Genomic DNA, 15,204 nt, shown 5'->3' on the forward strand with positions numbered 1-15,204 from the left:
GTTGTCAAGACTCCTTGTGCAAACAAAAATCTCACTAGATTATTACAATTAATGGCAAACAGAATGTTTGGAAATGTAAACCGATATTTTTTACTGACACACTACAGCAAAAGATAGAAATAACTTACTTGAAACCATTTTTTAGCTGGTGAAAATACTAGTGGCCTAAAACTTTTGCACAGTACTGTACTTTAATACCTTAGGTGTGTTATATTGGTTACGGTGAAGAAATGTAAAAGTTATATTTTTTAAAAAATACAATATTTAAGCAGCATTATTTACATGGTGGTACTTGTTTATTTTTTTTATTGATTGATTGACTGATTAATTGCAATAATTCATAGAATTTTAAAAATAATACTGTACATTTCAGCCGTAATTGACCACCTTTATATTTTGTATTATTATGCGTTTATCTCCATTTTTACACACGTTGTATTTTACTGTAATGAATGAAACGAGAGAAGAAATACATAAGAAATATCTATCTGTCCGTCTGTGGATGGCATATAGGTCATTGTACGGCGAGCGTGAAGGCTCAGTAATCGCGTTTGGTTGGTCGGAGCAGTCATGTCGGAGCAGGAGTCTCTGAAAAGCTCCAGCGCGAGGAACCGCGGAGGAGTGCAGCGAGTGGAAGGCAAACTTAGAGCCAGTGTTGAGAGAGGAGATTATTATGAGGCCCATCAGATGTACCGGACATTATTCTTCAGGTGAGCTTTAACGTTTATTACAGGAGTAATAATGACTGTCCCGGGGCCTGTAGCTTCCAGATCTTTCTTGTTGTCAACCGAGCCCGTTTTTTGGTTGTGCGGATTGGCAAACTGCTCTTCCTGACCCGCCCCTTGAGTTTCATCTTTTCTCTGATTGGCCAGACTCGACGTCGTTCATGTCATAATGTCAGCGTGAGCCTTGTAGCTACATGCTAATCTGAAGAATAAGGTTGATTAACAAGTGCACCACCCGAATAAACTGTCAATTATACTATAATATATTAACACTTAACAAAAAAGCAATTGTATATATTATGACAGTGAGATTAACCCGGGCATTTCTTAGAATTTAAGCATTTTAACAAACAGCTTGTAAACCAGCAGAATTGTGAAATTTCACATTTTAAGTGTAAAGTCTCTTTTTAAAATCATCCTACAAATTTATACCAACATGATAAAGACACAACAAAAAGTAGGCTATTTCTTAAAACCACATCTGCCATTCATTCTTCCTTTTGTTGACCTGCTAGCTAGTGAGCAGCCTACCTAGGCAGCATTTTGGGCATCATAAGCTTTCTAGTGGGCAATCATGGTTTTAACCTATCTAGGTAACGTTTTCAGGAATTTCAATGCTGCCAACCAAGATGGCATTTATAGGCATTAGTTTGTAATTAATGCTCAAAACGACTTTTAATTCATTATGTTAAGACAAGCATCACCACCAGCTTCAAATATTACACAGATCAGATTGCACATAGCAAATTAAAAATGTCAGGGTGATGCTAACATCAAAATTAAAAAGAAAACGCCTCATTAAAAGAAAAGAACGGTGGTCAAGTAGTCTGAAATAATCTTTTATTACTGTTTCTTATGAAAAAAACCTACAAATCTGTAATCTATATGAAAGAACATGCAGAAAAAACAAAACAAAACAGGAAATATCAAAGAGAGCATCCCTGCAGACCCTCATGACTGTGTGTCAAACTCAGAAAGTCTCAAAAAATAAAAATATCAGATATGTGATGTGATGGAACTCAATGAAAATTAGTTTGTTATAAAACTGTGTTTGTTATACATAGGGACATAAGGTCTTTTTACCTAGAAAAATAAATGTAAACATAAGGAAATGGTATGATGTGCACAAGTTACATGTTTTCAAGTTAATATAAAGAATATGTTTTTTCATTTTACTTGACAGTTACATCACATGATCTTCATAGGACCAGATATAAATGAAATATTTAATAAATGTGTCAAAGCAAACATGAATACAATTAATAGAGGGTTTGCGCTTAAATCAGTGTGGTCAGCTACCCAGATGCGCAGCCGTATTGGAGATACTCGGATGTAAACAACAGCATTGATTGCACAGTTAATGAAAGTTAATAGGAGGTAAAGATACGTACAGGCAGTATTAATTAAGATATTAGCCTAATATTTCACCTATCAGACCAGAAATGATAAGAACAAACACGAATGTTGTCAAGATTCTTGTCCTGGAAATCCTGGTTCAGTTTGGCCTTTTGCACCTCAGACAGTTTGTGCACTCTTCTCCTTGATTTGTTATAACTTTTGGTAGTCTGTGGTACTCCAAATGTTTCTCCTGATCTGACTGATTACAGCCGAAAACATGACAATAATTGACCGTTTTCAGCAGCAATAGTCAGTAAAACTTTGTTCAGTTCAGTGTCATTGTTTACATTCAGTGCTGCCAATTGATGATGCAGTTGAAAACTTAGTACATTTACTAAACTTGGTTTATAAAAGATATATTTTTTTTAAATCACACTATTTCTCTTTATCCCATTCTGACCACTGTGTGATTTCTTTTTTGACCACAAAAACGTTGTTTTAATAACATGTTGCTTTTGGGTGCAGGTACATGTCACAAGCGAAGCATGCAGAGGCCAGAGAGTTGATGTACAATGGAGCATTGCTCTTCTTTAGTTATAATCAGGTATGTGTTCTTTTTTAGGTCAGTCAGAGACTGTCATTTATTATGCAGTTAAAGCTTCGAACAGGTCAGTTGTTACTTAGAAGCTTGACTTTTAGTAGACTTTTTAGACTAATAATTGTTTTTTTCGTCTATAAGATCTCTACATTAATGTTTGTTTTCTAAACAGCAAAACAGTGCTGCAGATCTGTCCATGCTGGTACTAGAGTCCCTGGAGAAATCTGGGGCCAAAGTAGACGATGAGACACTAGGTGAGTTTATTAAACATTATATTACTGAGGGTGTTGTGCTGGTGATATTATTAATTTGCCAAACAGTTAGATGTGTGGTTATATTTAACCTTATCTGTAGTTAGAGATTAAATTTCAGATCATTTAGAAGGTTTATTCATTTTTAGGCTAGCAAGTGTGTAAATATCAGTAGCCAACAAGTTCAAATTTACTGTTGCGCCAAGCTGTTAAATGCAGTAGCTTTGCACATTTCATTCTCTGATTTGTGTGGTACTCTTTGTAAACATATGAACAGATGCTGGAGACTTTAAGTATTTTTAATTCAATTATTTATATATTTTTAATGCTGTTTACTACATATCTTGATTGTTCAAAAAAGTTTTTTTTGTCAGTGGAATCAGTAGAACCCTAATTTCAACCAAGTCATTGTAGCCAAAATTACATGTTTTTCTGACTTTATAAAGATATAAACTCACAATTCTGACTTTTTCTCAGATTTACATGATATAAACTCACAATTGGAAGATGTAAAGTCAGAATAGTGGGATATAAACTCACAGTTTTGAGAAATAATGTCAAAAATTGCATGTTTTTCTTTCTTTTTTTTTTTTTCTTTTTTCTTTTTTCTCGCAGTTCTGACTTTTCTTCTTAGAATTGTGAGATAAAAAATACTGATATGTTCTCAGAATTTATATATATCATCATATCAGAATTTATATTATGCAATGTTGACTTTATAACTTGCAATTGCAAGTTTATATCTTACAATTCTGAGAAAGAAAAAGTCAGAATTGCGAGATGTAAACTTGTAGTTGCAAGAAAAAAAGTAATTATTTTGAGAGAAAAAGTCAGTGGTGGAAACGGGCTTCCATATGGACCTGATTTGCTGAAATATGCAAAACAAAAACTATTCTAATTGATAAATTAACTTAAAACTTAATTAACATTTTGCTACCTAAGTTTAATTCAGAAAAAATATTAAAGTCTGTCTCGACACTCCTTTAGTCACATGTCATGAGACAAAGAATAGGTGCAAAACTAAATGCATGAATTAAAGTCTAAGGGAAATCGCTTGGAGAAATTAAAAGCACATGAAAATCTGCATAATACTGACAATATTGGTTAACTTAATATTGTCAACAAAGTAATACAGCATGTAATAAATATTCAATATTTCCCAATCCTACACAGAAGTATAGTTCAAATTTCCTTTTACATGAGAACCTCCTAATTTTGCAGTTACATTCTTGGTGTTGTTTTTTGTTTTTTTTTAGAGCATTTGGCTAAACTCTTCAGCCTGATGGACCCAAACTCACCAGAACGAGTGGCGTTTGTCTCCAGAGCGATTAAATGGTCATCAGGAGGATCGGGGGAAGTTGGGCCACCCCAAACTACACCAGCTGCTGGCGCTCACATTGTGGAAAGGTAAAACATGAATGGCAGTAATCATCCAATAAATGATCAGCTAAAGGAACAATCAGCTGTTCTATGAGTAACCCACATCATTTGTTTGTTTGCATGTAGAGCAAAACTACAGTGAATCACGCTATCATTTCCTGCACTCTTCTGATGGAGAGGGCTGTGCACAGATGTTGGTGGAGTATTCATCAGCACGAGGCTTTCACGGAGAGGTGGACATGTTTGTAGCGCAGGCCGTCTTACAGTGAGTTTGGGAGTTTAAAAATGTTATTATTTTTACATCACAGTGCAGATTGACTCTTTCTTCAGCAAAATACACAAGACGAAATGTAAGAAACTCTCTACCATAGAGTCTACAGAATTGAATCAGGACTGGTGCTGTCTAGCTCCAAATTGAAAAAATATAAACCCATTCACTATATTTCATGTCTTCCAAAGTCATATGATAGCTTTGTGTGAGAAACAGACCCCATCTTTGAGCTCACAGTTGTTCACTTACGTTTAAAAGTGAGGTCAAACGTGACATCTAACGCACGGATCTTCAACTGGGGGTTTGCAGTGGTACTTTAGGGTCTGCCAATTAATGTTTGATCACAAATAATTTTGTGTAAAATCACAAATTTATCTTAAAATGGTTTGTTTCTATTATTATGGAAGGCTCTATGCCTAATATGTAGCTCTGCTTGGTACATTTTGTGTTAAGGGTCCCTGCTCCATGTCTCTGTCGCCTATGGGGTTCTTGCCCTGAAAAACATTAAAGACCACCGGTCTAACGGCTTCATATTTCAGAGCTACAACAGAGAGTTCATGTCTATGGTTACATGCGTAAAACTTTGTTCCCCCTGAGATATTGCATCAGTAGCTGACGCTATGTGAAACAACTTTCTCCAAAAAATGTTGAAGCCCTGTTAAATGATGTCTGGCAAAACGACTGATGGAGCACTGGCCAATGGCGTTCAAGCATGCATAATTGATGGTGGGCTCTCTGCCTGTGTTGTCGATCACCAGTTTCCCAGAATTACTTGATTGAAGGCAAAGAGGCGTAGCACGTCTTAGAAGTTTGTACACAATGTCTCATTCCCTCATCTTAGGAAAAACAAGGTTACGCAACCTGAGATGTTCCCTTTCAATCACTTGACATTGCATCAGTAACTGACTCTGTGGGGAACAGTGTCTAATCGCACTGTGAGCCTAGCTCAAGAGTGAAGCTGGTGAGACAAAATCAAAGATAGGTCTTTGCAGGACAGTAAAGGGAGTTGCTAAATCAGTGGGTGAGGCCAAAATGGAGGGACATTTTCCACTGGGTTACCTGATTTGGAACCAGTTGGAACCAAATTTTAATTGAGCTTTAGTCAGTCTTTTGACTAAAATGCTATTTAGTTTTAGTCATGTTTTAGTCATCTGAATTATTTTAGTTTTAATCTCATTTTAGTTGACTAAACATCATAAGATTTTAGTCAACTAAATCTAAAGTATATTTAGTCGGTTAAAATCTAATTGGTTTAGTTAGTGTAATGCATTTATTAAAGGAGAAGTCCACTTCCAGAACAAAAACTTACCCCTTGTCATCCAAGATGTTCATATTTTCTTTCTTCAGTTGTAAAGAAATTGTTTTTTGAGGGAAACATTTGTGCATTTTTCTTCGACTGATGTGGTGCCCTGATTTTGAACTTCTAAAATGCAGTTTAAATGAGGCTTCAAACGATCCCAGATGCGGTTGTAAACGATCCCAGCCGAGAAAGAAGGGTCTTTTCTAGCGAAATGATCAGTTATTTTCATAAAAATAATACAATTTATATACTTGTTAATGTCAAACGCTTGTATTGTCTTACTCTGCCTGAACTCTGTTTTTTCAGGTTCATGACAGTTATATCAAATATATGTCAAAATATTATGTAGAAAAACTCCCATCTCATGTTCTCCTCAACTTTAAAATCGTCTTATATCGCTGTTTTACCCATTTTGTTAAGGGTGTTTGATCTTCTTTGCATGTTCACTTTGCAAAGACTGGTTCAGTACTTCTGCAGCAATGTAGGATGATTTTTTAAGTTGAGGGAGAAAGTACGATTGGAGTTTTTTGACATATCCTTACTGTCTTATATCACATACAATACAACCAAAAGTGATGGTGGATACCACCAGCAGACATCTTAAAAATCCTAATAAGGGGCGAATACTGTTTATCAAGCACACTGAATAAACTCAGTACAACATAAAAATCTGCGTTTGCACTCGAAACCTGAGTGTTAAGGGCTTTCACCATGGTGGAACCTTTTCATTGCTACTAGATGGCGGAAGTGCATTTGAAAAAGCAGCTTGTAATGAAAAGTGATTATGAACCTGTTTTGCAACAAAAGAGAACATTTTAAGACATTCTCTACAGAAATTTCAATTAAACATATGATACTGCATATCCCAGGCTCCCAGCCTTGTCCACAGGCTTATGTCAGTTCCTACTAGCGGTTTAAATGCAACTAAGAAAATGGCCCTAGGGGGAACATTTAGTTCTTCCGGAACCGCCTGGTGTCTAGTTCCTGTAACTAACGAAAGCTCCTATTGTCTCTGAGTGCTCCACTATAATATGGGCTTGCATAGTCAACTCTGAGTTCAACTCTATGCCTAAAAAGAAAATGTACTTCTAGTGACTTTACACACTTTATGAAAGTGTGTGGGGGTAGACATAGCTCGAATGGAAGGACAATTAATTTGGTACATTGTCTCTTAGAATTCCCTTATCTGTGACATGAAAATGAACAACCTTCAGGTCCACTTAAATAAACCAGCCTTTCAGATGAACATACAAAGATGAAGAGAATGAGGGACCAGGCTTGCTTTCTTTAAGCCAAAAGTGGCACATAGCGTTGGACTCTTTGTGCTGCAGCTCAACCACAACCAAGCTCTTCCACAGCCTTGGAAAGTACACCAAAAAGACAGACTTCAGACTTGAGAGGGACTCATCTAACTCACTTCTCCCTCAGAGGTAGCCAGTGACATGGCATCATCCCCATTCTCCAATCCACCAAACCTCATTAAACCATAGGTTTCAGGGGATGGGCCAAGGTCACCTTGTGCACAATACAGGCAAGGATGCAGGCTCAGGGGAGCGCAAGACTTGCATGTTGGCTTGAGTTTGTTGCTGAAAGGCTCTTCTGCTGCTGCTTCCATGGCAAAGAAGTAGGAGGTGGGGGAGTACAAGAAACCAAGTCATCCCCCAAAGCGAAGGCAACCCTAAAGCGCAGTATCCTGAGACTCGTGTCTTTACAGTGAGGACAGTCTGAGTCCCTGAGAGAAGCTTCAGTGTGGGTTCAGCTCTCATGCCTATTGGACAGCTTAATGGGAACCTTGCACAAAGGGTCAGTCTGAAGAAGCATGCCTTTGGGAGCAATTTGCTTTTGTAGATAGGAAATGATGCCTAGCCTTCTCACTGAGCAGGTGTCAATTTGCAATGCCGTTTGATGCAGAGGTGCTTCTCTGTCTCTGTCGATCTTGGTCTTCTTCAGACAGAGCGAAATTGATGCATTAAAGAGAAATATTCTAAAGAACTGGCGTTTAGTGGCGCTTTATATAGGTAGGTAGGCAAGTAGAGAACCTGCCATCTTTAGGTGCACTTGAACACCATTGGCCAGAGTTTTACACTGTGTGTTTCCAAAGTTACTGGTGTTGAGTGAATTTAAAAATGAAAGGAAATGACTTTAGTTTGGGTCTGTTTCTCACAATGAGTGATCATATGAATGGCATTCAGAAGAATTGTAAAATAGTGCAGGAATCATATGAACTGTTCTTATGATGTATGAACTACTACTTTAGTAGTTCCCTCATTTACTACTGCTTTTTAAAGTGACTTAAAATGATTAGTTTACTTCCAGAATAAACATTTCCTGATAATTTAATGAACTAAACTTGATGCAAACATTTTTTGTCATGCTTGTCACATCAAGTTAATCGGGTCATCGGATGCAAACTTTACTTTTACATGTTGTTTGAACTTAAATGTGTGTTGGCAGTGTGTGTACAAATCTACCCTATAATGATAAAAATCCATGCAGAGGTTTTTAATTAATCTGTAAAAATAATAAGTTATATAAGTTTCACGGCTAAATGCGGCTAAAGTAAACAATCTCTCGGAGCAGCAGAGAGAAGAGAGGGGCGGGACGAGCAGAGCTCATTTGCATTTAAAGGAACAATCCCTCAGAATGGGATGATTTTTGCAGAGCTCATTTTGACAAGGTAAAAGGGTGTTGTTTTACACAACCATTGAGAATTTTTAACCAAAGTATATTATAGACTTTTCATTAAGTCCAAAAAGAATCATATGAACTTGTGTAAATCCGATGACCCCTTTAAATTATATTGATTTATTTTTCATTATGACTGATATACATCTCCACATCTTTTCTTGACTGCAGATTCCTTTGTCTAAAAAACAAGACAAGTGCATTGGTGGTGTTCACCACATACACACAGAAGCATCCATCTATAGAGAAAGGTCCTCCGTTTGTGCAACCTCTGCTGAATTTCCTGTGGTTCCTCCTGCTGGCTGTGGATGGGTGAGATACTCTCCTGCATTCACGCTCTGGATCTCAGCATCAGCCCCTTTGTGTCAATTTATTTGAATGCTCTATTTCAGGGGTCCTCAACTCTGGCTCTCATGGTCCACTTCCTTACTCCAACCTTGATCAAACTCATCTGCCTGTACTTTCCGGTAATCCTAAAGACCTTGATTAAAGGAACTGAGTTGAGAACCCCTGCTCTGTATTGTCAAATTCTGTGACAAAATTCTATAAATAATCACTTCTGTCACAGTCTGAGTAGGAGTAAAAATAGTGTTGTTTGATATCAGTGTGACAAGTTATTTTAGTCTAACTAAGCTGTGTTGCAAGGTTTTTTATTTTATTTTTTTAAATTCTTCTTTTTGTAGTGTGAGAAAAAACAACACGGTGTGATCTTATGATCTGACGACCCAATTTAAGGAACAATATCCAATGACTTATTCCTCTGGATATTCTCTGCCCAATTTCTCACTTACTTACTCTTTTCTGGTGTATTTAAAACTTGATTTTTCTCCTCTTTTATTCACTTCTAGTGCATGTTAGCATCCTTTACTGTGGAAACTGCTCTTCAACTCCAATCTTGGAGGGCCACTGTCCTGCTAAGTTTAGCTCTAACCAAGCATATGCCAACAAACTATTAAAGGTGTTAGAACTACTTGTAAATTACTGACACATGGGTTACACTGGAGTATTTTTTTAAAAGTCTTCCAGACACCGACTCTCCAGGACTGGAGTTGAAGAGACATGCACTAGACTAAGTAGCTTTATCTAACATTTTTAAATGATCCATCAGTGTTTGAGCAAATGATAAAACAAAATGGTTAACACAACCTCTGGATGACTGTGGCTTTTATTTCCAGTGGGAAGTTGACAGTCTTCACAGTGTTATGCGAGCAGTATCAGCCATCACTGAAGAGAGACCCTATGTACAATGAGGTGAGTTAGTACATATCACAAATAAGTTTTTTTTTCATAGTACCCAGAGATATAAGAATAGTCAGAAAGACTGAAACACTACCTCTGCTTTTGACCTAATAAGCTGTCTACATTAGTGTCTGCGCAATATATTATGAATTTTAAAGATTAAGAATTTAAAGTTGGCTTGGTTCCAAGCTAATGTAATATTTTATGTAAAAAGAATAGTTACATAACACGAATACACGCAATAAAAACATGTTAAAGGTTGACACCATTTTGAGCAATTCACCTTCACTGTTACAATGTAGTATGGATAATGCATAAGATAAAACTTTCGGACTTTGTTTCTAACACACAATATGTTCTCTTGACGTCAGTATCTGGATAGAATAGGACAACTGTTTTTTGGAGTGCCGCCCAAACAGTCGTCATCATATGGTGGCTTGCTAGGTAAGAAACTTCCCTACCTCTATGTGACTACTCATCATGAATCATGACTAAAGCACTGTTAAACAATTAAATTAACCACTTGGATTCTATTCTGAATTTGTTTGAATTTGTCTCAAAGCTGTAGAATATGTTCAGTCTTTTAGCCCCTTTTTAAAGTAATGTTTTGGTTTAAATAGTTGAAGTCTGTTTTCTGCTGATAAGATATTTTCCACTCGCGTCTCAGTTTGTAAAAATAAACAGAAAATCCATATTTAGTAGTACGATTTAATTGGAGACTAGCAGGCAATTTTACAGCATTTAAAACATCCAGTTGTCACTGTAAGCATAACACTCACTGATGCTTTTTTGTCTTGTTTAATATTTAATTTCAAAAACATGCCAAAAAAGCATTAGCCCTTTCCTTTGAGAGTTCACTGTTCTGGGACATCTTTCAAGATGCTGGGCTTTGGATGCAGGGATTTGTTCCCAATTTAAGTCACGATTCATTCATTAAAAAAAGAAAATCAACTATTTTCAATTAAACCCTCAGGTATATATTCTTAGGAGTGGGTGATATGATCAATTTTTAATCTTGTCAGTAGTGTTAATTTCGTTAACGAAAACTATGACGAAAAATTTTCGGTGACAAGCTTTTTTTTGCCGTGACTAAAACGAGACTATGATGAGACGACAATAAGGTCAATGAACGATATCTGTGACTATACCAACATGCAATATCGTCAACGATAAAAGACAAGACTAAAATGTACTTTAACAAATAAACACTATACCAAAATCTCTTATTTCTCAAAATCTGCAAATCCCCAAAATCAGAACTTCTCTGTTAAAAGCATACATTTTATACCCAGCGTTTTGCTTAATTTTTGCAATCTGGCAACCATGCACAAGCAGTATATTGGCCATTCTAGAGAATTGGTGCAAACTGCTGTCCTACAACCAAAAAAAAAACATTTAAGTATTCAAATCTTAGATGTTTGTTAAGATCGTTCTATTATCTATTGAAACCCACAATTGATTAATAATAATAGATATACAATAGATATATAAAATCATAATTTATTGAGTACTTTCAATTGGGGGAGGTGGCTGGTTCGAACTCTAACACCTAAATTTTAACTTGAAAAATACTGATATATTATAATTGCATTATTGTTTTTTTAAGTATCTTTTTGATTCCTTAAAAAAAGGAAAAGGTAAAAAAAAAATTTTTATATTTTCTTTGTTCATTTAAAAAATATATGTAAATAAATGTGTCCCGCATTTTTCATGTCACTATCGAAAAACAGTGTGTGTTTTAGTCTATTGGAGACTCTCTCATAGCTGTGAGTAGATAGGTTTCATCATTTTGAGGTAAATGTGTTCAAAAGTCTAAAAAATCAGTGTAACTTTAGGGAATGTCACTTCTGAACAACCTTTTTTTCTGCAGTTAAGCACAACTTTTTTGGGAGATATTCAATAACATTTAGTTTTAATATGTATAACACTGTTCAGAACTGTGCTAGCTAACCATGTGCTGATTAGCATATTTCAGTTAGCTTCAAAAGTATCTAAAATTGCCACTCAAACAGTCACTATGAAACATTTGGTGGAGTTTCGGTAGTGACATCTTTGTTTTTTGGGTGTTATCCCATAGAATTGTCACTAGCGAAACGTCGTCATTGTTTTGCTAGTGACAAAACGGAACACATAATCCTCATATTTGGGGGAATAAACACAATTTTAGTACAGTTACACATTTTTTTTTTGTATTGTCATGTTATAGTAGTGTTTTAATATGCGAGTTAAAATTCTGTAATGTGATGTGGTCGGTACCAAAGCATTACTGTCACCAGCGAAAATGTGCTGTCACTACCGAAACATGAGATGTTTTGTTAAAAATAAAGATACTGAATTATCAACTAAGATGTTATGAAAGTTTTTGGTTCAGTGTATATATTCGAACTAATTAATCCTTAAGTTTGAAATCACTATGATCAACTTTTTGCCTTTTACAGAAGAATTGGATTCAAAATACAACAAATCTCTTAAACTGCACTTGTTAAAATGTTAAAAATGTAATTGCTATGGATTTCCCTCTGAAAAATAAAAAAATAAAATAGCAAAAAATATATTTACAATTGAGATGTAAGCAAAATCTTAATAGGTCAATGTAACCCTTCTAATTAAATTATTATTACAGTGTTTCGGTATTGACAAATTTGGGGAACGGACAAATATTCCAAAACTTTCTGAAAATACAATATAAGAATTAACTGCACAATCACTAGAAATGTGTACCTTGGATACTATACAATTTGCATAGACTGCCCTCCAAAAGTTTGGAAACACCCTAGAAAAGTGGGGTTTTGGACAATATTGGCATGAATCCTTTTTAATTTGTGAATATTTTGCACTGATAAGGGACAACACAAACTGCGAAAACATTTTATTATATAAACAGTTTATACATAGAAAAAACATACATTTTCAATTCATCAAAATATCCACCATTAGCAGCTATTACAGCTCTGCATAATCTGGGCCTAAATTCATTGTATTCTAAACTTAATTGCCAATCAATTGTTGAAGCTATTAAGGTGTGCTGACCCAAAAATCTTTTAAAAACCTGGGCCAAGATTAAACCAGTAACCAGGCATCACAGCTGGGAAAGGGGCATGTCTGACTTTGACGTGTATATATGTAATCAAAATGAAAATTATTATTGCTGGTCTTCAATGATAATGTCAAGTTACTTTAATGTATTTGCACCAAAAAATGGTAAGGATTTATGCTGATATCATCCAAAACCACACTTTGCCAGGGGTGTTTCCAAATTTTTAGAGGGCAGTGCACATACACATTTTTTGGAAGAAGAAAACATTTTTCAAGATGTTTCCAACTCTGACTTTGGAGCAATTTTGTAGAATGGCCCATATCCAAACTAAAAAGCTGTATGTACTGTATAGCCAATCTAAACTGCTTGATTGTTAAATCATTGAAGGATGTAAGCCATTATTAAGCGATATGTTAAAAGTTTTACAGTATATTCTACTTTATCTGCATACGTACAGAAAAGTCATATAATGCAATAAATACTATATACTAGAAAACTATGGAAGCCAGTTTTTCTTTCACAATTGACTTTATTTCTTTTACTTTCATTTAACCTCCAGTGTTTCTGTTCAGCATAATACATACCACAGTTTAATCTAAGAATATGTTGTGAAGAGTTAAAAAAAAATAACTAGATTCTTCTTTGCTTTCTTTGTAATAGGAAACCTATTGAATAGCCTAATGGGTTCAGGTGAGGAGGAAGAGGGCGAAGAAGCTCAGGAGGACAGCAGCCCCATAGAGCTGGACTGAAGCGTCTTGACCGGTGGCTTGCTGGTCCCCAACATCATAAACCAGCCCCATACCAAACCATTCACTGACGTGAACAATGACCAATCACGCATCCGTTTGGGCGCTCTTTTTCAATAACTAACTCTTTCTTGTTATTGTTGGACTTTGTTCTGTGTATAGTTTTTAAAGAATGAAGGTGCAACAATATCAAACTTCCCGGACTGTTGAACAAAATTCGTAAAAAGAGCAGAAACCGACGCACTTGAGATGTAATTGTGACGCCCTCCATTTGTAGTTCTACTGAGCTGTTGGTGTCAGGGACCCTCGTTTGTGAGAGGGACTTTCCTGTCCTGCCACGAGGGTGGCGCTTGCTCAATGTATTAATTAAAAAGTAATTAAATTGCTCTTAACTTATAATCCATTCTAATATACTTTGATAAATTCTACAGTATGGTAGCTCAAATCAAAACAAGGCTTGGTTTTGTGTGTCTGCACAGCTAGATCTTACCAGGGTACCACGGTATCCCTGAAGGGACATTTCACCACTTCTGTTACATTGTATGCGTGAGGATGAGAAAAGCACACGTCTTACAAATGTGCGTGAGTTGAGCTGGTAGATGAATGCATGTTCGTGTTGATCGGAGTGTGAATGTGCTGTTATAAATGTCTCGGTCGCCAGGGGGCCGCTTCATTCTCTGCTGAGGTGTGATTGAACGTAATAAAACAATAGAAGATGGATGTAACATAAATAGATGTGTCCTGTTTTTCTTCATTACTGGAAACACGAGGTTACAATTGTTGCAAGTTAGGAGCCAAGCACCGAAGGTGTTGTTGTTATTCTTCTTCCGCTCTGGAAGTCTATGGCAGCCCATAGAACTGCTTGCGGGAAAGTTATGAAATTTGGCACACAGATAGAGGACAGACTCAAAATTAACCACAGCAAGTTTGGAGTCTGTAACTCAAACTCTCTAGCAGCACCACTTGTCAAAATTTTGACTCATGTTTATGCTAATAACTTTTGAACCATAAGGTCTAGAAGGAAAATTTTAAAATCGTAAGGTTTCGTTTTTTTTTTTTTTTTGCTAATTTTAATAGATTACCTTTTTTTTTAACTTGTTCTAGAGGGTTTGTCTGATTTTCACCAAAATTGGCTCAGATCATCTATAGACCATGCTGGCAAAAATGTATGGAATTCAAGTTGATCGGTCAAACTGTTCCCGAATAACGTGCGAATAAATTCAACGAAGAGCACGCAAAAATGCTATATCGCTGCAACGGTTTGACGTATTGAGGCAAAACTTGGTGTGTGTTATAACAAGCATGACCTGAAGCTACCTGCGGTGTTTTGACACTGTACCAAGAGGACAAGAGATATGAAAAATGTCTATTTTTGCTTATAACTTCTACAAAACTGGTCTCTTTAGATTTGGTGCACTATGCCAAGTCGAACGATACCCAGTTTTCCAATGTCCGCCATTTTGGGCTTCGCCTAATTTGAATTTTGTCGTAAAGTGCTATATTTTACGAACACATTGATTTATTATTATTAAACTGGGTATGTCTTCGACATCATGCCCTGAGGTATTCAAAAAGTTTGGAGGCAGCGCCACGTTGTGGTCAAAAGCTATAATGAAATTTCTAAAAAAGCTAAT

The 15,204-nt window shown here is 36.1% G+C and overlaps 1 protein-coding gene across 1 annotated transcript; it reads left to right on the forward strand.

Moving 5' to 3' along the window:
* The first annotated feature begins 528 nt into the window (after nucleotides 1-528).
* Nucleotides 529-14,301, forward strand: get4 (guided entry of tail-anchored proteins factor 4). Its single transcript, XM_051124807.1, is given in 10 exon segments — nucleotides 529-710; nucleotides 2,589-2,667; nucleotides 2,834-2,915; nucleotides 4,169-4,263; nucleotides 4,265-4,319; nucleotides 4,419-4,557; nucleotides 8,720-8,860; nucleotides 9,724-9,799; nucleotides 10,159-10,231; nucleotides 13,485-14,301. Coding segments are annotated over 10 exon segments (969 nt in total). The 5' UTR covers nucleotides 529-570; the 3' UTR covers nucleotides 13,574-14,301.
* The last annotated feature ends 903 nt before the right edge of the window (nucleotides 14,302-15,204 follow it).

This window comes from Labeo rohita, chromosome 12, assembly GCF_022985175.1.
Source record: "Labeo rohita strain BAU-BD-2019 chromosome 12, IGBB_LRoh.1.0, whole genome shotgun sequence".
In the NCBI taxonomy this organism is placed as follows: domain Eukaryota; kingdom Metazoa; phylum Chordata; class Actinopteri; order Cypriniformes; family Cyprinidae; genus Labeo; species Labeo rohita.